General features: G+C 40.5%; 1 protein-coding gene across 4 annotated transcripts in view; it reads right to left on the reverse strand.

Moving 5' to 3' along the window:
• The window catches only part of sh3pxd2aa (SH3 and PX domains 2Aa), a 227,897-nt gene that overhangs the window by 54,367 nt on the left and 147,459 nt on the right, over positions 1-26,071 (reverse strand). For all 4 annotated transcript variants that reach the window (XM_041786334.1, XM_041786333.1, XM_041786332.1 and 1 more), the window contains one exon: positions 25,450-25,578. In XM_041786334.1, coding sequence (XP_041642268.1) covers positions 25,450-25,578 — 129 coding nt within the window. The remainder of the gene's footprint in view (positions 1-25,449; positions 25,579-26,071) is intronic.

Consider the following 26,071-nt stretch of genomic DNA (forward strand, 5'->3'; position numbering starts at 1 on the left):
CTCAAATAAGTAAAAGTACACAAAAAGCTGCTGACTAACAGTAATCTGAGTAAATGTATTTAGTTACTTTCCTCTAATTAAAACAGACCTGTGGCAGATTTGAAAACATATTGACTGTTTCTCTCTGCTTACTGTCCATCCATCCATTTGCTTTCATTCAAATCCATCCACCCATCTGTCCATCCATCCATCTAGTCATCTATCCATCCAGTTAGTCATTTATCCATCCATCCATCCATCCATCCATCCATCCATGTCCTTTCATTCACACCCATCCGTCCATCCATCCATCTAGTCATCTATCCATCCATCTATCCACCCATCCATCCATCCATCTTCCACCCATAACCCCCCAATCGAAAACATCCATCCATCCACCTTAGTTTATTCACATCCATCCATACAAATATCAATTTTATCCATCCACCAACATCATACAACCACAAATCTGTCCATTCACTAATAAATCCATCCTTAAAAGGAACCCTGCATGATCAGACAAGTTAATCTTGTTGTATAGATATTTGTATGTCTCAAATGTATATTAAACTAAAAAACTCAATATCCCACATATCTGCATTTTGAGTACATTTCAGCTCATAAACTCACCAGGAGACTGCCATGTTTTCATCCACGTCACGGAGTATGATGTCACGGAGTATGACGTCATGGAGTATGACGTCATGGTTCCGCAGCACTCCTCTCTGTTGTTAAGCAGTTACCACTTTTCAGACTTTATTTCTGCTTGCAGCTGTTGCTGACATGAGTTTGCTGCGTGTTGGTTTTGTCTCCCTGCTGTAAAAGCTGTCATTCCTACAAAGTTTTACCTCAGTAAACCTCCATCAAATGACTACATTGAGTGTATAGTGGAAGCATGCTGGGAGCTTTTCAAAATAAAAGTATTACGTACATAGAACGGAGTTTCTTCAATGCTAAATCAGACTTTTACTTTGAAAGGCACAAACCGGAAGTCCTTTCGTATTGTGTTTATCTTTACCTGAACCGTGAGGAAACAGAGAGCCTCATAAAGAAGAGAAGTTTGGGGAACAACTTTATTAAACAGATGCATTTCAGCTCGTGGCCTTCATCTGGTTCATAAAGAAACAGATTTCAAACATTTTCTACACGTGTGGATGTACATATTTGCTACAACAAGGTAAATATGGCTCTGTATTTATCATTTTCTTGTCTAGACAGACAGATAACTGCTCGTGGTGCAAATATAATATAGAAGAGACTTCTAATTTAAGAATTCTCCGTGTTTGAGATGTGCTGCGTTTCTGAGATGCAGCCCTAACACTAGCTTTCAGTCTGAAACAGGTTACAGCATAGGATCAAAGCGGAACTGTGACATCACGGCGCCAGCGCAGACCAAACAGGACCAAAACATGGCGATTTCCTGGTGGATTTATAAACTCAAATTACTCAAAATGCAGGTATCTCGTGAGTTTTTTAGTTCATTATGTATATGAGAGATGCAAATATCTATCCAACAAGATGAGCTTGTCTGATCATACAGGGTTCCTTTTAAAACCCCATCCATCCATCCATCTAGTCATTTATCCATCCATCCATCCACCCATCCATCCACCCATCCATCCACCCATCCATCCATCCATCCATATTTTCAAAAGGAAAATGAATAGGTAAAATCAGCTGTGTTAGAACAGAATCCAAAGCATGGATGTATTTGTTTCCTGTTGAAGCCTAAAAGGCTTCTGTTAAGTAAAATGGACAATAACACTTTGCCATCTCCAGTCTGGCAGATATTTTTTGGTCGCCTTCAAATATGCCTACTAAACAATCTCAAAAGGCCAGAAACAGTCAAACAGCCTCTCTGTCTTCCTCACACATGCCAAGCTTCAGACTCCATCATGTGCACACATGGTAGTCCAAGGCAAGGTTTGACATGGCCCAGTTCTCCTATAAATCCAGCTCTGCAGAAAGTGGGCCCAGTAAAAGCAGATAAATGAGAAACAGAAACAGAGCTGGACCCCCTGAAACACACACAAACACACTTACTTTATTCTCACAGATGGTCGAACAGACTGGAGACAAAAGGTTGAAAAAAAGGAGATACAGATGTTGGTATAGGAGACGAAACTAGAAAGATAGAAAAACTGTCTTCTATCGCGCTATAAAAGCCAGTTGGCAGCACTGCAAACCTGATCCCTGAGCAAAGTGGGCTGACCCTCATGTGTGAGAAGCCTGCAGTCAGTTTTCACAGAAAATCTGTCTCGTAGGAGGAGATCTGGGCCCAAGATTGGCAGCCAGATGGAGAAATATTACTCAGTCAATTAAAGCAAAGCATATCTTGGCTCACAATATGCGTGGAATGATGCACAAATCGACCAGTGAGGCACAGGGAGGGTGTGGTGGGCCGAATTACTGCATGAGTGAGTATTCTCACTTACAAAAGGAGTGACTAACTGCAGTCCTGTTCATCATCTCATGTTGACCAGGTTAAAACAGTGTTTTAGCTTTTAGAAGCTAAAACATTGTCTTTATAGAGCAGGGATGGGCAACTAGTGCTCACATGCAGCCTGCCTTCTTACTCACTGTGACCCACGAGTCAATCTTAAATATCAATAATGTTATAAATATGAAGAAACACGACAAAATCTGCCATGAAGGGTTTATTTGTGTTTCCATTATCAAAAATTGGAAAAAGTCCCAAATAACTGACCCGTACTGTCTCACTCTATTGGCACTCTTCTGTAGGGGTGCCAAGCTTACCTATCCATCCCTTAAGGTGGGACTACATTCACAATAGATACATTACAGTTCACTGATTGGTCAAAAGAATAGTGACTTCCCGCACAACATCTAAACACGTAATAGTACTAAGGATACTAACACGGAGCCACTATTTTTAAATATCAAATGGATATCAAACAAAGAATATTATCAGGGCAAAATTTTTAATGAACGATGTCAGCATGTATAAACACCCATGGAGGAACCTGGAGCTGCAGAACTTCCCGCCAATTGTCAAGTGACAAGGAGGCAAAGGAGGGTATTGAACGGCGCTGTGAGGAAGGAGAAAGTGTGCCAGCTGGTGGTGCAGCCTTGCCACCCGGCTTACAATGCCACCAACCAAGCGGGGGTAAGAGTGCCTGCGGAAATGCAAACTATTTCGGGGTTGACCATACCAAACTATACCAAACCATACTGAATCAAACTGGACGACCTAGTGGAAATGGGCCCAGGTGGAATAGAGGTTGGGTTTTGCCTCATAAGGGTGGCCTGGATTTGAGTCTGGCCTGTGGCTCCTTTCAGCATGAGTTGACTCTATCAGATGTCCTCCTCTATAAATAAAAGCATAAAAAGCCAAAACTTTGTGCAAAAACAACATATAAAAGAAAGAAATTATTCAAAATCATTTGCTGCATACGTTTCTGTAGTAAATACTTGTTGCAATAGACACTGGCTTGAATACTGGGTTTAGCTCACAAAATAAAGACTGGTTTGTACTTCTGAGTCAAAGCTACGCCATAGTAATGCTGCTGTTGTTGACACCTTTGTGTGTTGGTGTGTCGGAATCTCTGCAATATTCCACCAAAACACTGAAGGCAATCCTATTTCTATGCCACTTAGATCACCAGTATCTGGGGCTGTCATGGTCTCTCTGTTTGTATCCAGGACACTATGGCAACTGATACCAAGCCCATTATGTTTGAGCTGATAAAAATTGATCAGTGGTTGATTTTACAACAAAGAAAAGAGAAGAGACATTGGAGGAGATGGAGACGTGGATGAGGAAATGCATGTTAGCATATGTAGCACTATCTGAGTGTGCTTCTGTTTACATTCAAGGTTATGCAAACCTAGGGTGTATGCTACTGCACAGATTTGACACTGAAGTATAAATCATTTACATTTGACTTTGAAAACATACATGGAAGACATATGTTCTAGAAGAAATCCAAGAGGCAGATGGTTGATGATCTGTAATGACTACTGTTAGTGAAACAGATATTTAAAAAATCCTGGAATATAAGAGGATGGTAAAACAGAATGCAGAGGAGACATCATGAATGATGACTGGTGGCGGACATACTTGCAAGAAAGTTGAGCCCCATGTTTGGAAGCCAGTCATTCAAGTGGGCGGCACAGTTTTGAATCTGACTTGTTGCTCTAACCCTGATTTCTGACACTGTCAAGAAGCCCAGAAAATACGCAACGAAAAACCATAGGTAATGATTAAAGCTGTATTTGTTAAAAGTAGGTGAGTCTGCACATTTGCTGACAATCAACAGCAAATAACCAATTTTGATATGATTCTAACATTATATATGTTTGCACCACATTAAACTGGTAAATTGACCGTGTGCTCCAGCTTTTCTTAGTAGTTATGAGTATCTAAGTGTGTGCCCTGGCAGTGAGAATAAAATCAATACAGCCCTATTGTTAACCAAGGTTTCCTGTGCCTACCTCATGCACTATTAGGGACAAGTATTACCTAGGGACCTCTGGTAATTTGTAATAATCTCATGGGACATCTTTTTTTATTCATCTCTTGGGGATGGAGCATGTCTGTAATTTGGGGTGTAAAAAGGGCAAATTAACTACAAGCACACATATAGGTTCACAGGCAATTCTGATCCTGTACGAAAAGGCATCTCTGTCATTTTATGTTTTTTTTTAACAGCCCATGTGACTTTTTCTGCTCCTTTCACTGATCAAAAAGTAATAATGGCTTCTAAAAAAAAAAAAAAGTTTTATTTAACTTAACTTATTTAGTTAAACACTGCTCTTCTGCTCTTCCTCTTACAACTACTTAATACTATATTAGTATCATTGAACAACAAATTTCATGCAAAACACAATTCATGATTTGAAATGTGTCACTCAACATCCAGTGGTTAGGCTGCAAAAGCTGATCTCCATGAAGAGTGTTGTTGTGAATGCGTAATGATCCAAAATGAATAGAGTACCAAATAATATTCACAGCATCACCTGCATAAAAACTGTTCAAAGTAAAAGGAGAGGTTGAAAATAGTGCTGTTACTCAATTAAGAAAAATAACTAAGTTAATCACATCTCTACACTGTGATTAATCATGATTAATCAAAGCATTAAAAAAAATGGTTTAAGTATATTTTTATGTTTTAGATTTTTAAAGGTTTTTTCTTGTCAAGTGTTTTATTTTTGTTCTGTACAGCACAAAAAGTGCTGATCTGAGTCCTTATCAATATCACTATCAATACTTTCTATAGTTTGGTGGAAAGACAGAGTAAGGGCAAATATTTAAACTACAAGTGGTCTTAGCTGAGTAGTGCTTGAGTTAAAAAGCTATGATTCAGTCTGTCACATCTATTGGATATTCCTCAAATAAACAAATATTCATAATGTATTTATTGAAGTTTCTCATCATAAACTACATTTTTTCATTTTTATGTGACATTTGAACACATCATAACATAGAATACAGTTTCCTAATTTACTGAGGTTACCTGAAAGCATCATATTTTACATCTTCAGCTCATAAAATTTGCTAATTAACTTCAATTTTGCCAATTCCGCTGATATCTAAACTGGATTGTTGTGGATTGAATGTTAATGAATATGACTTGCTCAAAGATTTGCAGCTTTTTTCAGCATTTATCTGAGCAGCTGAAGAAGAAAACTGTCCTGAAGCAGCAGAAGAGAGTGGTATGGCCGTGGCTTGATCCCGTGCTGTTGTTGGCTTTTTTGCTAACATTAGCAAACGTGCTTATTTTTCCGAAGGTGGAACTTAACACCCGTTGTGCTTCGATGTAAAGACAGTTCATCACTGCAGCATGTACTCACAAGTTTTATCTTAGCTAACATTCACCACCTTTTAAAAAGAAAACTGCTGTTAAGCAGACCCGGGTCTGTCTCCTCACTCATCACTGCTGGCTGTGTTTGACCCACCTCTCACCTCTGGAGCTGAAGACAACTGGAGCAAGTTGTGGTTAAACTGAGTCATATGATTAAATTGTGTTATTTTTTTTTAACGCATTAAGGTTTCAAGATTATGATAATGTGCATGACAATGCAATTTCTGTATGCATTTTATAATAAAATCAAATATGCATTTTCATTGCTACAGCCATGCAGCACCCTTGTTTCCTTCAGAAATGTCTGTAAATTTGAATACATGACAGACTTCGCCTACTTGGTGTGAATGCAGCACACCAAATACTGTAATTCACAAATTACCAGAGGTCCTTAGGTAATATTTATCCCATACAAATAAGGCATTAGAGTAAGCACTCTCCATACTAGTCTAACAAGAAGTACAGCAACATACCAGTACTACTGTTTGTACAGCTCTGGAGATTTCTATGCTACTTAGATCACCAGTCTTGTCTCTGTTCGTTTGTACCTAGGACACTATGGAAACCACAACAAAAAGCTGTATATCACTCTTATCTTAAATAATAAAAGGAATAGTTCGTGTTCTGATTATTTTTTCCACTATGAGTTCAATTTGTCTTCAAATAAAGCCAAAATGAACCCTTGTCAGGGTTAAAGTAGTGATCAAAGAAGAGAAAACATATCATTTTTTTCTTGGAAACATGACCAACAAGTGCTCATGTCTATGACCTGCAGTGGAAAAACAAGAGTGAAAGCAGTTAGGGGGCGGGCGGGTCAGTCAGCAGCAGCAGCTGTGAAAATGAACCGGTGCAGAATGGGACAAATGAAAGGTGTTCAGCTAACAAAGTGCACACTGCAGACACATCTGTGCATACAGCAGAACACAGAGGAGTGTTATTTTTACACCGTGGAATCATCATGCTTGTTTTGGTGGGTCAGCCTGCTGTGTCTGTGTATGTATTTGTGTGACGTTGCTTCTTTGAGTGAGTCAGTGGAATAAGCAGTGAGAGTGGGCTCCGCTTGAAGCTCAGTTATGCTGCCTGTTGTTTTTAGTAGGATGAGAACATTAAGACTCATTTCCTTGTTGGTGACAGATCTTTTGTGTGTCCAGGTGTGAAAGCAAGAACACAAAACTTCCCTCCAGACCTCCTGCTAAAACTAATAATATCAGTTTTGCATCTATTATCATAAATAATGATTGTTAAAAAACTCATCTCTGAGCTGATTGACTCCTACTGATATTATCCACATGATCAGTCCTCCCCACTTTAAAGTCATTATAGTGGTCAAGGTTCATTTTAGAATGATCAGTCGATGTTGCTGCTGATGTTTCTCTGTGTCATGTTTCTTTCTCTCTCGCTTTCTCTCCATCAGTCCAACACATACTTTGTTTACATTCACAGTATTAGGGCATTTGTCCTTGTTCCAGTCTACAAGCACCTCAATAAATTCCTTTTTAGTCAGAATTGAAATAATTTGACTGTCTCTACCTGCAAGCAGGGTCCAAAACTAACACTCGCCACTCACCAATTACGGGTAAATTTTGTCTCTGGCCTATAAATTTTTAAGACCACTCGCCACTCTGGCAAGTTATTTTTTACCAGCGAAAAAATCTTTTGTTTTTTGTTACTGGAGAACGATACTGGTATTGGCTGGTTTCCTGGCAGAGTAATGTGTATTGCAGGCCGAGACGATCTTTGGTCATGTAGATGCGTCAGTCATGACGTCATTCACAGCACGCCGGGGTGGATAGCTGGTTGTTATGGTTGTTACTGTAGCCGTACCTCCTTGCAGTGTTGTCAATTTAGTGACTTAGTCGCTATATTTAGCGAGTTTTCAGACCTCTCTAGCGACTCTTTTTCAAAAAAGCGAATAGCGACAGATCTAGCGACTTTTTCTGGTGTTACTGGAGACTTTTGAAGACTCTGACATGAAAGCACCTATCATTGTAGCGCCTCTTGAGCAGCGGTAGCTGCCGTGGGTCCCTCCCCGTCCCAAAGCACTGACAGGCAGCCCACTCCTGGCGCAGCAGTCCCTCTTAGCTGCGGTTAGAGCAGGAGATGCTCACGCCTCCATGTCCAGACTACAGATAAACCGCGCTGTGAAGGCGCCTAGACAGTTTTTTCTATTGTCTCTTTTTGGTTCATTTAGATTCTTTATGAAGACTGTACACAAAAAAAAAGTGCCTAAGATTCAGACCATAAGGTTTAAACTAAACCAAACGTAAGAAAACTAAACTTCTAAGAAAAATATAATACTAAATAAATAATAAACCAAAAATGAAAAATTTAAAGTTACTCTGCCAGAGTATCTCTTGAGTCATTTTGCCTAGCCCAGATAAAGGAGGGTTGGAATTGTGAAATTATAAAAACAAGAATCAACAGAAGCAAGTTCATTTGTTGTTCTACACATAATAAGGCTCCTTTTACTCACTTTTTGTCTCTTTTAGCATGCATTATTGCTAGTATTAGTGCATACTATTAAAATATTGATTGAGAATCGCATACAAGACCCAAATGACATGTTAAATAATATTAATAGCAAATTACAACACTTAAAAGCAATTTTTATTTGGTTGGCTGGTAAAATATCTGCCTGGCTGGTAAAAAATTTCACTTACCAGCCAGCCTGGCTGGTAAGTGAAAAAGTTAGTTTTGGACCCCGCCTGCAGGTAAATGTACTAGTCTCATGGGACGACTGTTCAGCATGAGTCTGGTCCTGCTGAGGTTTCGGCCTGCCAAAGGTACAGCAATGTCCATAGGCAAGGATTCATCTCAGGGCCCAACATCCAACAACCCGAGGCCAGAGAGGGGGCACCCAGAGTCAAGCTCGACACATTTCGACACACTCATTAAGCAGCCAAGGTCAAGCTCAACTGCATCTCTTTTGTCCAGGTCTTTTCAAACCTGGGAATATGCCTGGAGACCACCGCCAGTTTTCAGGTACTTGGGACATCCACAGTGGCTCGTGACAACCCTACTACCTGCTTGGACAGTACCTGAAGCTATGCTTACTCACCACATCCACCCCTTACTTTTACCTAAAGGTCTTTTTTTGCTTTTTCAACAGATTATTTTCCCATGCCCCTGGTAATGTTCAAGGACATCCAGAGCACAACCAGGGGTTGTGTCAATACTCCTTCCCACCAAATGGACACCTTACTCATCACATCCATCTTACTCCTGTCTAAAAGTCTTAGTTATTATTACATTTTTAAAAGATGTATTTTTGGGCTTTTCACTGACAGAGGAGGATAGTGGACAGAATCAGAAACAGGGATGAGAGAGCTGGGGAGAGGCATGCAGGAAAGTGCCACAGGCTGGATTTGAACCCAGGCTGACTGTGTACATGGGGCTGGCCTTAAACCACTGGGCCATCAGTGCCTCAGTCTTGGTTGTTCTTTCAACAGATTATTTTCCCATGTCTTCCCATGTCCCTAGTAATATGCAAAGACATCCAGAGCACAACCAAGGGTTGTGTCAATCCCCCTTCACACACAATGGTGCCCATTGCCAGCTTCCTCGCCACATCTATGCCTTACATCGACCTCAATTTTGGCCCAAACATGCAGTGAGCTACTGCTGTCACGAGTGAGGGTTCACAACACTTTCTCAGGACATTTCTGATCAAGGAATACAGCTAAAATACACCCGCAGCCTGCATCACTCCCCATCCAGAGTTCCCTGCCTTAGTGAACGCCTGTGTTTTACCAACCTTCTTTAACTTTCTGGAGATAAACTGGAAAAATTGACCCAGACCAGAAGAGCTACATGGATACATACAAATTTGCCATCCAAATAAGTTTATGACTATTGTTTATTTTTCTAATGGCTGACAAGCAACAGCAGGAACATTTTGTTTACTTTATAAAAACATTGTGTCAGCTGTTGAGGTGAAAAACTGGGCTGAAATAACTTGATTTAGTTAAGTTTGATGTTTTTTGCCTCCGATTAAGCCCACAGGCCCGAACAGCTGATCCAATACACTGAGGCAGAGGTAGAAAATAGTGCCAAACACAGATGTTTTCTGGGGGGTAAAATAAAATGCTTCAAAAATGTTCAATATAGGGTACACATGGGCCAACATTTCTTGGCCTATTTCAACATAAAACTCAGTAAATTACATGGAGCAACTGTAGCGCTGGGCAGCCTAGCTTACCCAAGCGCATCCTGTTTGAAGGGGCAACCCTCACTGAAATCCCTGGAAGGCTAATGCCACTACTATGGCCAAGTAGGTACCTCATACACCCAAAGTTAAAAAATATCCCTTTAACGGACATTCTAGCTCTGTTGTATGGCACAACAGACCCAACTGGTCCAGAGGATTTATGAGACACAGAACAACTAATGACTAAAATCTGAAAGGTTATGCAGCAACACCTGCTGTCTCCCACATTTATACACACATACACACACTGCACATAAATATGAATATGTAAGACAGCAGAGAGGCTGTAATTGGCATTTCTTACAGCACTGAGAACTAATTGGTGTTTCTAGCTACACCATGTCTTGGCAGGCAATAATTGCCTGTTTTCTCCCGCAGAGGCAAAGCCGAGGTCACGGTGAACAGAGCAGTACAGTAACAGCAGCAAGAGCAAGATTATCATTGAGTGTCATGTGCATGGGCCCCGTGGGAGAGATTTGGAGGACTGGGAGATGCAGAAAGTAATGCTGGATACGTAACATAAGGGGCCGTTGAAAAAAAAAAAAAAAACAGAGGTGAGAGAGAGAGCAAATGAGAGCGGGGGAGATGAGATTAAAAGAGTGGTGTGAGGAGAGAGACAAAAGGAATAAAGCCAGCAGATGTTTGGCTGGAGCTTCAAAGCCGTAGTATTCCACACTAATTCTCCATCCAAAAACAACACTGCACTCTTTTCTTTCACTTTCTCATCGTGGTATTGTCAGGATGGTCATCTGACAGTTTTGACAATGATGTCTGGTAAAATAGGGGCGTCCAGGGGGCTCTTTAGGTGGCTGTCATTTTTGTGTGATCCTCTCAAATTCTAATTAGGAACAGATCACCCCCGAGAGCAGCTAGAGCTGGAATGCTCTGCTTCTTTTCAGGACGATGTATTGAATTGCCTACTTATCTTTCTGCAGAGTTAGCAGAGAAGAGATTCAAGAAGGATGCCGAAAATAGAAGCAAACAATTGTTGTTGCCTATTAACAGCCACAACATTAACTCGAGCACGCACCACGGCAACAAAATCTGCTCCACACTTTTAAGACTATTTTTAACCTCATCTGTGTCACTTAAAATGAACTTTTTGGGTAACGCTTTACAATTAGGCACAGGAAAAGTGGCATAGTTTCAAGGGAACAAACTGCTAGTTAGCCAGGGAACAACATTTTCCCCCCACCTCATTAACTTTTCACTCTTTCCTTGGTCAACTGGCAGTTAGGAAGTCATCTTATACCTGGCAACTATATGCCAGGATCATGGCCACATCCATGATGTGCATCTCCCGTTCCACCACCTCCCAAAGGGATTAAAATCTGGTAACTGTGAAGGCCATTGGATTACAGTGAACTCATTGCCATTTTCAAGAAACCAGTTTGAGATGATTTGAGCTTTATCCTGCTGGAAGTAGCCATGAGAAAAATGGTAAACTGTGGACATAAAGGGATGGACATGGTCAGCAACAATACTCTGTCATTTAAACAATGCTCAGTTGGTACTAAGGGGCCCAAAGTGTGCCAAAAAAATATCCCCCACACCATTAGACCACCAGCAGCCTGAACCATTGATACAAGGCAGGATGGATCCATGCTTTCATGTTGCTTATGCCAAATTCTGACTCTACCATCTCAGCGTTTCAGGTGAAATCAAGACTCATCAGACCAGGCAACGTTTTGGTGAGCCTTAGCAGACAGGAGTGGCACCTGGTATGGTCTTCTGCTGCTGTCCATCTGGGTCAAGGTTTGATGTGTTGTGCATTCAAAGATGGTATTCTGCAGATCTTGGTTGTAACGAGTGGTTATATGAGTTGCTGTTGCCTTTCTATAATCTTGAACTAGTCTGCCCATTCTCCTCTGACCTCTGAAATCAAAACAAAGCATTTTCATCTTCACAACTGCAGCTCACTGGATATTTTCCCTTTTTCTGACCATTCTCTGTAAACCATAGAGATGGTTGTGTTTGAAAATCCTAGTAGATCAGCAGTTTCTGAAATACTCAGACCAGCCTGTCTGGCACCAACAACCATGCCACGTTCAAAGTAAATAAAATTCCTCATTCTGATGCTTGGTTTGAACTTCAGCAAGTCATATTGACCACATCCACATGCCTAAATTCATCAAGTTGCTGCCATGCGTTTGGCTGATTAAGTATTTGTGTTAACAAGCAATTGAACAAGTGTACCTAATAAAGTGGTCAGTGAATATAATATACCCTTAGAATGAACTTTTCCTTTAGAAGTTGTGCCTCCACTGACTTTCCTCTGAGAAGTTTGAGTAAATTGAACCTCAGCTGTCATGAAAACTTAAATCCACTTCAAAAGATGCTCATGATGAAGAAAAAAGCCTAGAACTTTTGGCAGCTTCCTCCTAAACATATGGGGATGAGTATTTCATCAACAAAAGACTTGATTTTGGGTGAAGTGCCACCTTAAGACACTTCAAAGTGTTTCTGAAAGTTAAAAATAGGATGTTTTAGGGGCCACCTAATCCCTGCCGTGCTGTTCCCTCCTAGAAAGTCAAAGCCAATTTCAAGGTTCTGCTCTTTATTGACACAGTAAGACTGAGGCATTACATCCCAGTTTGAAGATCATGTTACTAGGGCGAAGTTTTCATAAAACGCAGGGGTCCTGTTACTGAGCCAGAACTGTTACAAGTGAAAAAGGATAGCATGCAGTGGGGGATTTTAGAAACCAGTGTTGACTAAACATCACGCTCAGTGAGTTCAGGCCTAAACTCTGCTTTAATGCTCCATATGGTGTCGGTGTTACCTTGAGCTAAAAGCCTGTAAGCCGTCAGTGTCTGTCAGATGTGTGTACTCTGCAATGCTCACCGAAACATGCTGTTTTAAAACTGAGCCCCTGAAGGTAGCTCCCTGGTCAGTCTCCTCTGAGCCGCTGCTATCCCACAGATTGTCTGAACTACACTGGAGGTAAAGAGGGACTGACTGAAGCTGTTTAGCACTCTATTACTGCCTGAGAGTGAGGCTAGTTAATAAGGCTGAGCTAGAGTGTAGTGAGAGTGATACTAGGCCATCCCCTGGCTCAAACATACCACCCTGATTGATGCTGGCTGTGTCTTTTATAGCCTGGAGGCGATGCTGATGCTTTTTTTTCAGCCTCCCATGTGAACTCCATCCAAAACAACCCTCTCTGATGCAGAACATCCTATAAGCTGGCCCTCAGTACACCTTGATTAAAGACATAAGATACCTTTGACAGCCAAAGGCAATGGGTATGCCAAGCAAGTGTCTATGCAAAACCTTTTAAAGCTCCCTCCAGAGAAGGATTTTGAAATAAAGCTGCATCATTTCACACATTGACACACTGTTTTTGTAATCCCCGACAGTCCATTTAGTACTTTGAATACCATTCACTCAAAAAAAGAGTGTCTGACCATTAATTCATCGTCTATTTGCTGACTGCCATTCATGACTCTAGGTAACATTCTTAGAAATATCTAGGAGTCCAACGACTCACAGAGTTCATGATTTGATCATTCACAGTTACACAGCAGACTTTATGTAGGATACTATGGTTTTACACACGCTTAGTTCAGTGGGGCATTTCAAACAGAATCAAGAAGCCTAAATATCATGACCCCTGTTTTCAGATTCTTCATCTCTATGCAGAATCTGAAACACTAACATTGTATTTGAATACATGTACTTTAATATGGAGTTGGCCTCCCTTTTACAACTATAACAGCCTCCACTCTTCTTTGAAGGCTGTCTACAAGATTTTGCTGTGATTCTGATTCTGCCCATTCATTCTGCAGAGCTTTTATGATGTCAGACACTGGTGTTGGACGATGAGGCCTGGCTCGCAAGCTCCCTTCCAGTTCCTCCCAAAGGTGCTGGATGGGGTTGTGGTCAGGGCTCCACAGCAAACTCATCAAGCTGTGTTTTTGTAGTACTTGTTTTTTGTGTTCGAATCTGGCCTGTGGTCCTTTGTCCCATGTCTCTTCCCACTCTCATCTCATTTCCGACTCTATCCACTGTTCTCCTCTGCCCAATAAAGACACTAAAAAGCCCAAAAATACATCTTAAAAAAAAATCAAATTAAATTTACCTGCATTATTGTTGCATTTCATTTTTTACTTGCGCTGGACTACACCATTTGGACATTTTATTGCATTTTACTTTATTTTAAACAAATAGAAGTTTGTTGACTGATTCATTTAGCTAATTTTGATTCAATAATGACACTAATTACTAAGATTTTTTTTCTTTCTTTCCCCCAAGGGCCCCTTCCTACTGTGGGCCTGGGTACTCGGCAGAGGTGGGAGAAAGTCATTGTTTTGCAAGTCTCAAGTAAGTCTCAAGTCTTTAATCCTAAGTCTCGAGTCAAGTCTCAAGTAAAGACAAGTCGAGTCAAGTCCGAAGTCGTAGGCTCCTTACAAGTCATAAGCACTGTTTACCAAATAAAATGCCATTTTAACAATGTAACAATCTATTAAATTTGACAAATACAATGAATGCATTTTGAATTGTTTTATTTTTTTAATGAAATAAGACCAGTGTGACAGAACTTAATCACACAGAAAAAGAGTGCTGACATAGCATTCAGGATATAATCAGTGCTAAGCGGTACAACAACAAATGAACTTCTAAAGACATTGTACAGTCATTTTAACTAATCTGGTGTGTGTGTGTGGGTGTGTGTGTGTGTGTGTGTGTGTGTGGTGAGTGTGTGTATATGTATAGGTGTGTGAGTGGATAAATAGGGTTTGTGTGTGTTTGTAAGTGAACATGTTTGACTGGTCAACATTAGGTTTAAGGTGTTATAACCAGTTCTTAACCTCAAGTTATGTGTTATGTGTTAAGTTATGTGAACACAATGACTGCCTCCTAGTGAATAAAAAAAATAAGAGCTGATGAATCATGTGTGTCTGTTTGGGTATTTATATTTAATATTTGGACATTTACTGTAGTTCTTTGACTCTGTTAACTTAAAGTCATGTTTTTTATTTTTTTCCTCCCATTATTCTTGCTTTTAGCCAAAGGGGGAGGATCCCCATATTGGTCCTTGCCCTGGGCCTGCAAATGGCTAAAACTGGCCCTGCCTCACATCTGCAGCTCCCCCTCACAAATCGTCCTGTCCTGATAGTTTGATGCTTTCATTTTCCTTTTTCTGCCCTTTTGACAGTATTTATTATTAGTGCATTTAATATCAAATTAAACACCCACATTTGGACAAATTTTACTAAATTTTACATAATTTCAAAATGTGATCCGTGTGTGTTTGGCTCGTTGATGATGATGCGCATCGTAAAAGTCATCGTCAAATACGAGTATGGGAGAGCATCGGCAGGAAGTGACTGAAGAAATGTGTTAAAACGAGGGAATTAGAAGCTTCAATTTGAACACAACACAGCACACCTCTATGAATTAACTTAATCAAGAGATGCACCACCAGTGGACTTCCTCTGCGTTCTTTTACGCATGTTCCTCCGTCCAGCACACATCCAACGGTAATAATATACAAGTTTTCATTTGAATTTGGAAGTTTAAGTCTGTCTTCTTTGTGTGGACTTAAATTTATAGAGGATTTCAGAAGGATTTTTTAAAGTAAGCCTTAAAAGAGCCACAACTGGTCACTAAAGAGCCACATGCAGCTCTAGAGCCGCGGGTTGAGTATCACTGCATTAGTTGAATATTTTAAATGGGGGCACATTTTACTCAACACACTCACTGAATATCTCAACTATTTTCAAGTCATCGAACTAAAGTCCGAGTCAAGTCCCGAGTCATTGTTGTCAAAGTCCAAGTTGAGTTGCAAGTTTTTGATGATATTGTCAAGTCCAAAGTCATCAAAATTGTGATTCGAGTCTGGCTCGAGTCCAAGTTGCTTGACTCGAGTCGACACCTCTGGTACTCTGTACCCTTTTTCCCCCTTGTGCTATACACATGTTTGTTCCTTGTTTGGGCTAAAAAACTGTTAATTGATTTGGTTGAATTGGTTCGTCATGTTCAGGGCTACACTCAAACTAGTGATGACCGAAGGCAAACAATTTCAAATCTGATTAAATGTTAATAATAGTGGCATTAGTCTCCTAGTCTCAAGTTAAGAAAAGACTCCAAAACAGAATTAATCAAGCACAATATATGTCAGACAAGATCACGACTGCAGTGAGTAAATGATGGGAAGCTATTTTTCAGGATGTGGCTAATGACAGCAGTGCCAGCGCCAGTGCTTTATTTAAGAATAAGGTTAGCAGACTAGTAATTCCACTGTCCACCAGTGTTTAATCATTTCATTGGCTTTTCTTGTGCATCTGTAAATCCATCCATCCATTTTCAACACCACCTATCCCATTAGGAGTTGCGGGGGGCTGGTCGCCAGTCAATTGCAGGGCTGACAAGTAGAGACAAACAACCAGGCATGCTCACATTGCAGCCCATCTGTAAATCAAACATCAAAATTACATTTTGTGCCACAATTTGGGCAACAGTTTCCTAACACAAGGAGTGTAGCCTCATATGGTCAATCCTACATAACGGGGAAAAAAGCTTTAATTCACATAAAATTCTAGACATTTCTAACTACTGTGGCAGAAAAATGCTGCAATTATTTTATAGCCTCGAGGTAACGCCTACCCTAAGCAGACCACAGCTTGTAGTGCAAATGACCTAATGCAATGTGAGGTTCTGATAAAAAATGTAGCCTCAGGCATTCTCTTATGAAACTGATCCACACAAGGAACAATCTGAAGCCAGAGCAAGTAAAACATTCAGGCCAAACCTTTGGAAAAGCTTTGGAAGAGCTGCCAACCTTACCAGATCTCCAAAGAAAGGTGTTGAGGAAATCTTGACAAAAATTCCTGCAAGCAATTCTCCAACAGCGATTTAGCTTTTGACAAGCTAAATGTCTGAATGTAGGCCAAAACATAAAACGTAACTGATATAATTTTACATAATGAAGGGTTATCTGGAAACACGTCAGGAGACGCACTGTATGTAAGGTGTAGAATCATTTCTCCAGAGAGGCTATCAAATCTGTCAAATCATTTTAAATCAACTGTGACAAAATGCCCCTACAACTTGGAAGCAGGGAGAGCAAAGATATTTGGGTAAATGGCTTCTCCGGCTGGCATTGTGGCTTGGGCGGTACACCAACCCAAAGGATAAAATGTTTGCAGTTTAGCATCAAGGCCCTCATGGCAGATCCATTAGTCTCGGCTGATGGAACAGAGGGAGAAAGGGTATTTTCCCCCACATTTCCCCCCGCTGATGCTGTGGCAACACAGTTGAAGGCTAGTCACTTCCATTTACATTGTCTGTGATGATGCTAGACAGTGTGGACGAGATCTTCAGGATTACTGATCATGTGGCCGAGTGTTCTGCACAGCATCAATTATTTGTTTTTGTATGAATGCCATAACAGGGAAGAAACAAATAAGAGCTTTCTGAAACTGAAGGGAGAAAGTGAAAGAGTTAAATTGAAGAGTGCTAATACAAACTCAAGCATTTGGACCTCTCCATGATGCACTAAAGCTTAATAAATCCATGATGAAACGATTGGTAAACAAGTACAGCCTGCACACCAATAACAACACAGGCTGGGTTTATTGGGAAGTTTGGTTAAAAGTATGTGTAAACTATTAAAAGTATATTTGATAGGCAACATATGTACAGCAATGTCTAAATTTATTTTAAAAACACCTGGACTTTTGTTTTATATTCTATATTAAATATCAAACACGCTGAATTTTAATGGTTCCAGATCAGGGAGGCCATGAAGTGATAGGAAGCAGTGAAAAAATAGAACTGACACATATTTGAGGATCATTTGGACAAACTGTCATTTGCAATAGGCACCTTAGGCCAGGCCAATCCCCCTTGATAACTGGCAGGCTGGAGGAAACCAGGCCTAGACCATTTAAAGACTAACTTTATGCCAGATTTCCCTCGCCAAAACATCTGAAAGTGTGGATTGATTTGATCGTTTATACAGCTCCCAGTCACACTGGAACCTCACCCCCTATAAATGTCAAACATTTTGATATCTTTGTTTCCAGGTCAGACCACTTCAGATAAAATACTTGCAGGTAGTAAGGTTGGCTTGTAATATACGGTTTTCTTGGGCACTTAATGGTATCCCTTTAATTTCTGTCATGAGAAAACTCTGCAGTGCATTGCTCAAAATTAACACCTTATGAGTGTTTGTTTCCAGCAGCAGCGTCACTGCCTGTAAAGGCTGGGTGATTACAGAAAAAATCAATATCACAATTAATTGAACTTTTTACCTCGATTACAACTGAAGTTAACCTGACACGCCAGATGGATGTGTGAAACACATCCATCTGGGAATCCTTTGATATACAGCGTTCAGGAAAGGGCAGAGCCTTTAAAAAAAACTCGGAGGGTGATTGGATGAATGATAATAATAATAATAATAGATTTTATTAATAACGCATTTTTCATTTCGAGAAATCTCAAAGTGCAAAAAGCACACAGAAAAAAAAAAAAGTTCTGTCACATCTTTACGGGCCAATCAGAGCAACAAAACACGTGACACTGTCGCTGCTACCGAGGTGTGCATGCGCAGCTACCGAGGAAAAACTCCACATCGAGCTGCATAACGCAAACCATGGTGACTACAGACATGTCTGTACACGACTTTTGTCGTTTTTGAAAAGAAAACAACTCAATACTGTTCTTTTTTCTTCTTTGAACGAAGAGATGTCATCAAGTTCTGATTAAACTGGTGCTTTAGCAGCATCCACGCTAATCTCTTCCGCCATAATGGCACCGGCCTCTTGTTGCTGCTTGCATATGTCAAGACTCCACTTTGCAAGCCTTGCAAGATGGATTCACCAGTGAGAAACAAGGAAAAGGGCGTATCCATCTGATTTGCAAGGTTAAACTGATGTATGATTATCCCACCCCCACACCTTTGACTCTCTCCGATTTGAGTTTTAGCAGACTCAATAGGACAGTCACGTGACTACTACTTCTCCTTTGGGTTTCTGGCAGGCTATATGCTTTGTAACACCTGGCTGCCTATCACATGACTACACAGCCAGTAGTGTGTTTTTAAAGGAGTTGTGCGGTAGTGGAGAGACAATTACAAGGGAAAAAAATGAAATAATTGACAGGGCAGTTCTACGTTGGTTAGAGGTTCCCAATGTCGGTTTTGATTATTTTACAATTAGCACTACTGCCTGTGTTTCAAAATGCTATAAAAGTGAGGACAGAACTCCTGTTCCAAGAAAGGAGTTGCTATTTGAACTGGCTCGTTCCGGCACGTCACATGAAGGCACCATGCCATGGTAACATCTGCCAAAGATTGCAACAAATGCAACTTTAATTCTTCTTTCTGGGGGTGAATCAGTGTTGAGAAATTCAAGGACAGAGTTTACCAGAGCTTGAACACACACTGAGCTGTTTTATGGGGTTTCATTAAATTACTGAGTACATTTTGTCATCCATTCAGATGGTGCACAAGTTTCTGCCACGGAACCCAGAGACATTCAGTGTTTTCCACAGGATTTTAGGTGACTATGGCGGGGGGATCCCAAACCTTAGGGGCATGCATTTTTGGTAGGGCTGGCAAATCAATCGCAAATGAGATTAAATTGCAATAAGGCTTGCTGCAATATTTGTTGAACCTGAAATTTGAGTCAAAATACCAGTTTTAAAGTTTTTTCTTGCAGCAAAGACATGATGCATTACATATCATGCAGTCATTTTAGTGGCATATTTTTAGAAACGTGTACAAAAAAAATCAAATTTTCTTCATTTTTGTATGTTTTTCTTGTTAAATAAGAGAATTATATCAAAATTATTACTCCCTTCAATACAACAGTTCATATCCAATTTGCAAAATGAGTCAAAATCATCACATTAGATTTTTTTCAAAATTGTCCAGCCCTAGTTTATCTAATATTGTGTTGGTAATAGCATAGAATTAATTATTGCTTTTTTTGTTGGAAAATACATGAGATGAGGATCTTTAGAGGTAATCACATATTAAATCGCAATTAAGAAAATTTTCCAATTCGTTCAGCCCTTGTTTTTGGGTGGCTCCAATACGCTGTCGTACATCATGTTTTCAGTAATGCACATCTAATGTTGACAACATCAGAACAGCCAGGGCTAAAATACCCCTGAGGTCTTTGGCAACACTGTTAAGGGTACCTGGACTCCAGAGTGGGGAACCACTGCTCTAAATGATCAAGAAAAACAAACTTGACATAAAACAACTTGCTGCTAGTCGAGTATGAATGCTGGTGTTCTTTTTCTAACTGCCAAGAGGAATCTCCAAGCATTCAAGATTCTCATGGAGTTTCTAGCACAGGTCTGAGGTTTTTAAAACATGCCGACCTTTCTGTGGTCTCCCTCCCATCACTGCCTCCTCTTAGTGCTACACACCATATAATTTAAATGGTTGCATATGCAGACTTATTTTCTCCAGCTGGGACATTCTTCCCTCCAGACGCTCAATGGTTCCCATGTCAGAGCAGAAACCAGGAGGGAGAAAATCAGGACAGTGGCCCAGACAAGGCCTCGACTCCTCTCTGAGGGATGATTCCAGCCTGTCCACCCCCCAGTCCCCTTTTGTGCTTCATAAATCTTGCTTTTGCGGTACAATTCCTAAATTGTAAGATGCTTGAGAGTTGATATGCAGACATGGACTTTAAACACTCAGGGGAATAACCGCTGACACAAACTCAAACACACACAGCAAAAATCTGTCCCATACAGCTTAAACCAGTTTTTACTGTGACAATGCTTCTTCTTGACACACTCCAGCGAACAGCTGGATCTAGAATTGCAAGGGCAATAACTTCTCACGGAGGCAAAACAACATCCGACTCAGGAGATGAACCCATAATTATGATAGGTCAGGCCTGAAGACACTTAAAACTGGTGGAAATATCTGCAAGAAGTAGAAAATAAATGTATGAAACCATCTGGAGTCAGGAAAGAAACATAAAAAAAAGTTGTTCAAGTATGTATGTGTGCTTCTCTTGGAGAGGATTAAAAGACAGCACTGCCCAAACTTCAATGTTAAAGGAAATAAACTGGATTTAATTTGAGGCTGTCAGTGTATCAGTGTTGAAAACGTCAAAGGAAGTAAGCACGCGCAGACCAGGACGCTGCAGTAAAACCTTGAAAGCAGAAAGGGGGTTGTGGGATATTATACAAGCTCTCAGATGTGTTTGTCTTGGCACAGACTCCCAGTGATGTCATCATCATCATGGCTGCTGCTCTACTTCTTTGGCCCAGTAAATGACGACAGCACGCAGCTCTCGGCAGGGATTCAAAAGAGCTGAAGTTGCTCGTATTGTTAGAAGATCTTAAATCTATATTTAGTATGGACATTCAGCATGAAGCTTTCCAATAGGTCTGGTGTGCACATGCTTTCAGGCCAGATATTCAGGATGGGCATCATGGCTGTGTTCTAAGTGAACAAAATAATAATAGTAAAGTGATGCATGCTCCTCACTCTAAAGAGTTTCTCATAACGTCATGAGAGAAAAAGATGAATGTCCCCTGGAGTTGGAAGCTTACAGGAACACTTGACATTTCAAAAACTCACAAACAGCGCTGTAAGGAGAGACAGAAATGAAGCCATCCACATCCTTCAAGAGATTATGAAGAAGACAACGACTTCCTTGTGCACAACTCTGAGCCAAACCCACATGACAAAAACACCCTTTCTGTTGTGACATCCTTCCTCTTTCAAAACTTCATTTAACAATTATCTCATTTACGCTGACAGGGAACGTGTTAATACGAGCCAAATGTGGATGTAAATCATACTAAGGCGACAAAACTGACAAGCCTGTTAAACGCATCAACTGACTCATAAAGGGCACATAATCACCCGAAGATGCGCTAGCCTAGATATCTTAGAGACATATGAATTCACACGGAATCGGAGCAGAGATAAGAGCTGAGAGAATGACGGCCAAGCTTTCTGTTGTGTAAGCTGTCAGTGTCTGCTTGCATGTGAGACAGCACAGTGATTGCTGAACAGAGTTTCTTTATCAGAAATGCTGCATTTAAAGCTGGTGCCAATGTTAGCTGTTGAAACCCCCCCCCCGTAATGATTCCTGGAGGTATGTTGGCTTGTGTGGCAGACACTGTCAGACTGTGGTGACAAATATGATGTGAAATAGGAGCTAAATAAGGAGCCACTTGGCAAATCGTCACCCCCAAAAGATTTCGCAAAGATGTGAGAAGCAAAATCCAGCCAGGCCGAAAGACTCTTAAGAAAGTGTTCCTCACAACAACAGCATGAGAACTCAACAGATCATAACATGTATCAGTGAATAAATCACCATAGACCTTTTAGATATTTTCAAAGGTTTTAGAAGATAAGTCAACATGCTGGAGCCAAAGTACAGGTACATGTTTTTAAGCTGAATTTTTGCAAATGCCAATTGTTGTTTAACTCTCTGAGGTCTGAGGGTATTTCCTTGATTTTTACATTATTTTATAATTCAACTTTTAACCCTTTGTGACCTACCATAGAACAAGTCCACCATTACATTTTTACATGCTGTAGTGCCATTTTTTGGAGTATTTGAGTTGGCTCTACATCAATATAATGCTTAGAACCCAAATCTTAATATGTGACAAGTTCATAGTAACAAATTAAATTGCTTAAAGTGCAAAAAAAAAAAAAAGGAGAAAAAAGAAAACTGTTTTTTGTTTTTTTAAACATTTTCCTAAATACAGAGATGTTATAGCTGTATCCCTCATAACTATGATTGTAAAAAAGTTGTACAAGATCATTTCAAACCACAAAAAAAAATATTTTGAGTACGGTCATAACTTCATTTTTGAAATACACTCATCTTTATAAACTGTCACAAAAACGAAAATAAAATGAAATTGTTCTCAATTTGCAAAAAGACAGCATCTTTATAAGAAATAAACTATTTACAAAAGTACAATCAAATCTCTGCCAGATTCTTTTGAGCATAAATATGTTTGCAGAAGACCATGTTGAAACAATAACAGAAGTGTCTTGTAACCTGCAAGAAAATAACATGATTAAAGCCTGAATTATATTTTATTCTATTGTTTTTGATGTGTGCGCTTTGTACTACATTTCTGCAAAAGAAGGAAGGATATTTCTAGAAAGAAACAGTACTCTGGAATACACTGAACGTTTGATATGTTAGTGTTACTTCGGTTTTAAACGCAAAAAGAATTATTGCTCTATTTCATTTGGTTACAATTTTACCTACGTCTAAAAATACATATGCAAATAGGAGTTCCAGCGCTCCCGTAGGTTTTTATGGGTTAAAAGTACTTGTAAATAACAAAATACCCAAGTGTTTTATATCAAAATTTTCAGGACCATCTCAGCTTAATGGATGCTGGACCATTTTTCTGTCCTTGAGGACTGTGTAAAGAATTATTTTAGCCAAAAAGCTGACATTTTAGAATTTCTCGTGAAAACACAGCTTCACTCATGTGGCTGATTTGTTTTGAAATATGTTTACCGAAGTCTTAGCTTCACAAAAGAAGTGTAATATATGAATAACATAATGGGTAAGTCCAGGAAACATGTCTAAAATGAAATTTTGTCATGGTTTTTTAAGCACAAATTTTGCCTGTCATGCTATTTCTAACTAAAATGAAGCTGTGTCATTGTGCTTCATCACTGCTTCTCAGTATTTGTTCCGCATTATTCAAACACTTTGCCATTATCAAAGATCCACAGGTCTAATTCTCCTGCAAAATCTGTGATAGGGAGGGCCTTAGGGAATGTCAGCTGGGTGGGAAAAGATGGACGGACAAAGGATTGACGGACAGGGAGAGGTGACAACATGTGCCCATTGCTCTCCTACTGGCCCTGCAACTCCAGGTGTGAATCACTTGGGATGGCAAGTAAAAGATGAGGCTATCCCATTCATGAAAGTGTTTGAACTGCATTTCTATGAGGCAAAATAACAAAGACGCTAATAAAAACAGCAAAAATGCACTGGCAAGTGCTTAGACCTCAGAGGGCCAACAAATGCCAACACCACTTTTTGTCAGTCTTTTTTTTTTAAATCACAAGAAAAAATATGCCGTGGACTTGCTACCGATTGACAACAGTAGTTTACTCACTGGTAAATTTGCATAATGAGTGCAGTTTTTTGTTAGAATGACTCCTCAATTCAAATAAAGGCAGTAAGCTGCTTGGATGTATTGAGAAAGGCCCTTCTGTCGGACTGAGCAGTTGTCTGTCAGATATCACTCTTTTATGCTTCATTTAGTCACTCACCACTCTTATGGTAGTTTTGTGTTGCAAAAATCCATACTGTGGCAGAAGTTATTCTGGTGACAGTACTGATAACAGTTTACCCCCAACCAGTGGCATCAAATATGTTTGACATTCATGATTCCAGACTGAGCTGCCTGGTGGAATACCTGCAGCAGCCAATAAGAATGAGCAGCCCAGGAAGTGTAACAAACCAGATCCTTCGTAGTTTTACAACTTACAAAAATAGCAGCAAACATCAACACAACTGTTCCACAAGCCAAGTTACAAGAGAGGACCAGCTTATGGAATTATGGAGACACAAGCGCCTTCATCACACTGTCTTATAGGAAATACCACAAAAGTGCTTTTTGTTTTTCACTGCAGTTGACTACTCTGACTCAACTCTATGTCTGTTATTCTTTTGAAGTCATATTTCATTGTGCAAGTTTCTAAGATCTTGTATCTGTGGAATCTCCACTGTGAAATGGTCACTACAAATGGCAGATGTGTGGTCTCGCGGTCTGGCCGCATCATCTTGTGAATGAATTCAGAGGATTATAATGCTAGAACTGGTGGAAACTATGCTTGTGTTTGTGACCTCAAGTCAGTTAAGCTTTTAAAATCATCTTAATAGCCTTAGCTGACTTCTGTGACTGGTGCTCATTGCAGACATACTGGATGTTTCTGTAACCAAACTGATGTTAAATTCACCTTTACAGCCTGGCTCCAATACAGAACCATCCAACTAACCACTCTATTCTCACTTTTACAAGCCAGAATAATTACTTCTGAGTTTAGCCTGACATTCTTACTGCAAGAAGCAGGAGACTGGCCCTCAGCCACAACTGTACTTTCCTCTGAACCAACAATCTAACTGACTGCTGCCAGCCAAACAGCACCTCCAGGTGGTGCCAAGCCCCACACCGGGAGATCAGGAGATTGGGAAAAGAGGGGAAAGACTGAGGGAGAGCAGCGTAGAGTGTGTAGAAGGGAATGAGACTGACCCTTGCAAACTAAGTGGGAGTGAAGTCAAAAGAGAGAAAGATGCCAAGTGAGCATCCTTCTCTGTATGTACATGTGAAAGTAGGTTTACTGTCTGCAACAGAGAGCCACATTTCCACATTGTATTGCTTCCAGCATGTGTTATAATGATGTTCTTGTGTGGATCTTTGTGTATGCATGGCTGTCAGAGTTAAAAAAAAAACAGAAGACCTTACCGCTTTCGCTCTTCTCAATCACGTCCACCGTCTCTCCAGCTTTGAGGCTTATCTCCGAGTTTTCCTGCCTCTCGTAGTTGGCCACAGCCACGTACTGCTCCAGCACCATGGGCTCCGAGCTGTCAATCCCTGAGGGGAAGAAACAGGCTGTCAGCCACCTGCCTGCCGTTGCACCACGCGAACGCCCGCTGCAACCTACTAAGCCACTGCTGCCGTGCACCCTATATGTCGCCATGAGCCAACCCCGGCTCCCTGCCACCAGAACTGATCACAACCCAAGCTCGCGACTTGGCTGCATACTCCCAAACATCTGGCCATATAGCTGAGTCGACCCCCGGCCCACAGCGAAGCACTGAGAAGCATTGGAAGGAATCAAAACAAAAGCAAAGTATGGAAGGAAAAACTTTTTATGGGCTGCATCTTGCATCTAAAAGGGATCCATGACCTCAAGCAAACTTTACAATCCAAACAGAAAGAGGCAGAAGAAAAAGAAGAAGACAGAGGAGCTGAGAGTGGTTAGGGGGAAAGACTGAGGAGCGAATGAGTGGAAGAATGGTGAAGTTTCCCTGTGGAAAATCAACAGTGTGGTTGAGGGGAAAGGCCTCCCCTCCACTGCCTGTGG

This window comes from Cheilinus undulatus, linkage group 4, assembly GCF_018320785.1.
Source record: "Cheilinus undulatus linkage group 4, ASM1832078v1, whole genome shotgun sequence".
In the NCBI taxonomy this organism is placed as follows: domain Eukaryota; kingdom Metazoa; phylum Chordata; class Actinopteri; order Labriformes; family Labridae; genus Cheilinus; species Cheilinus undulatus.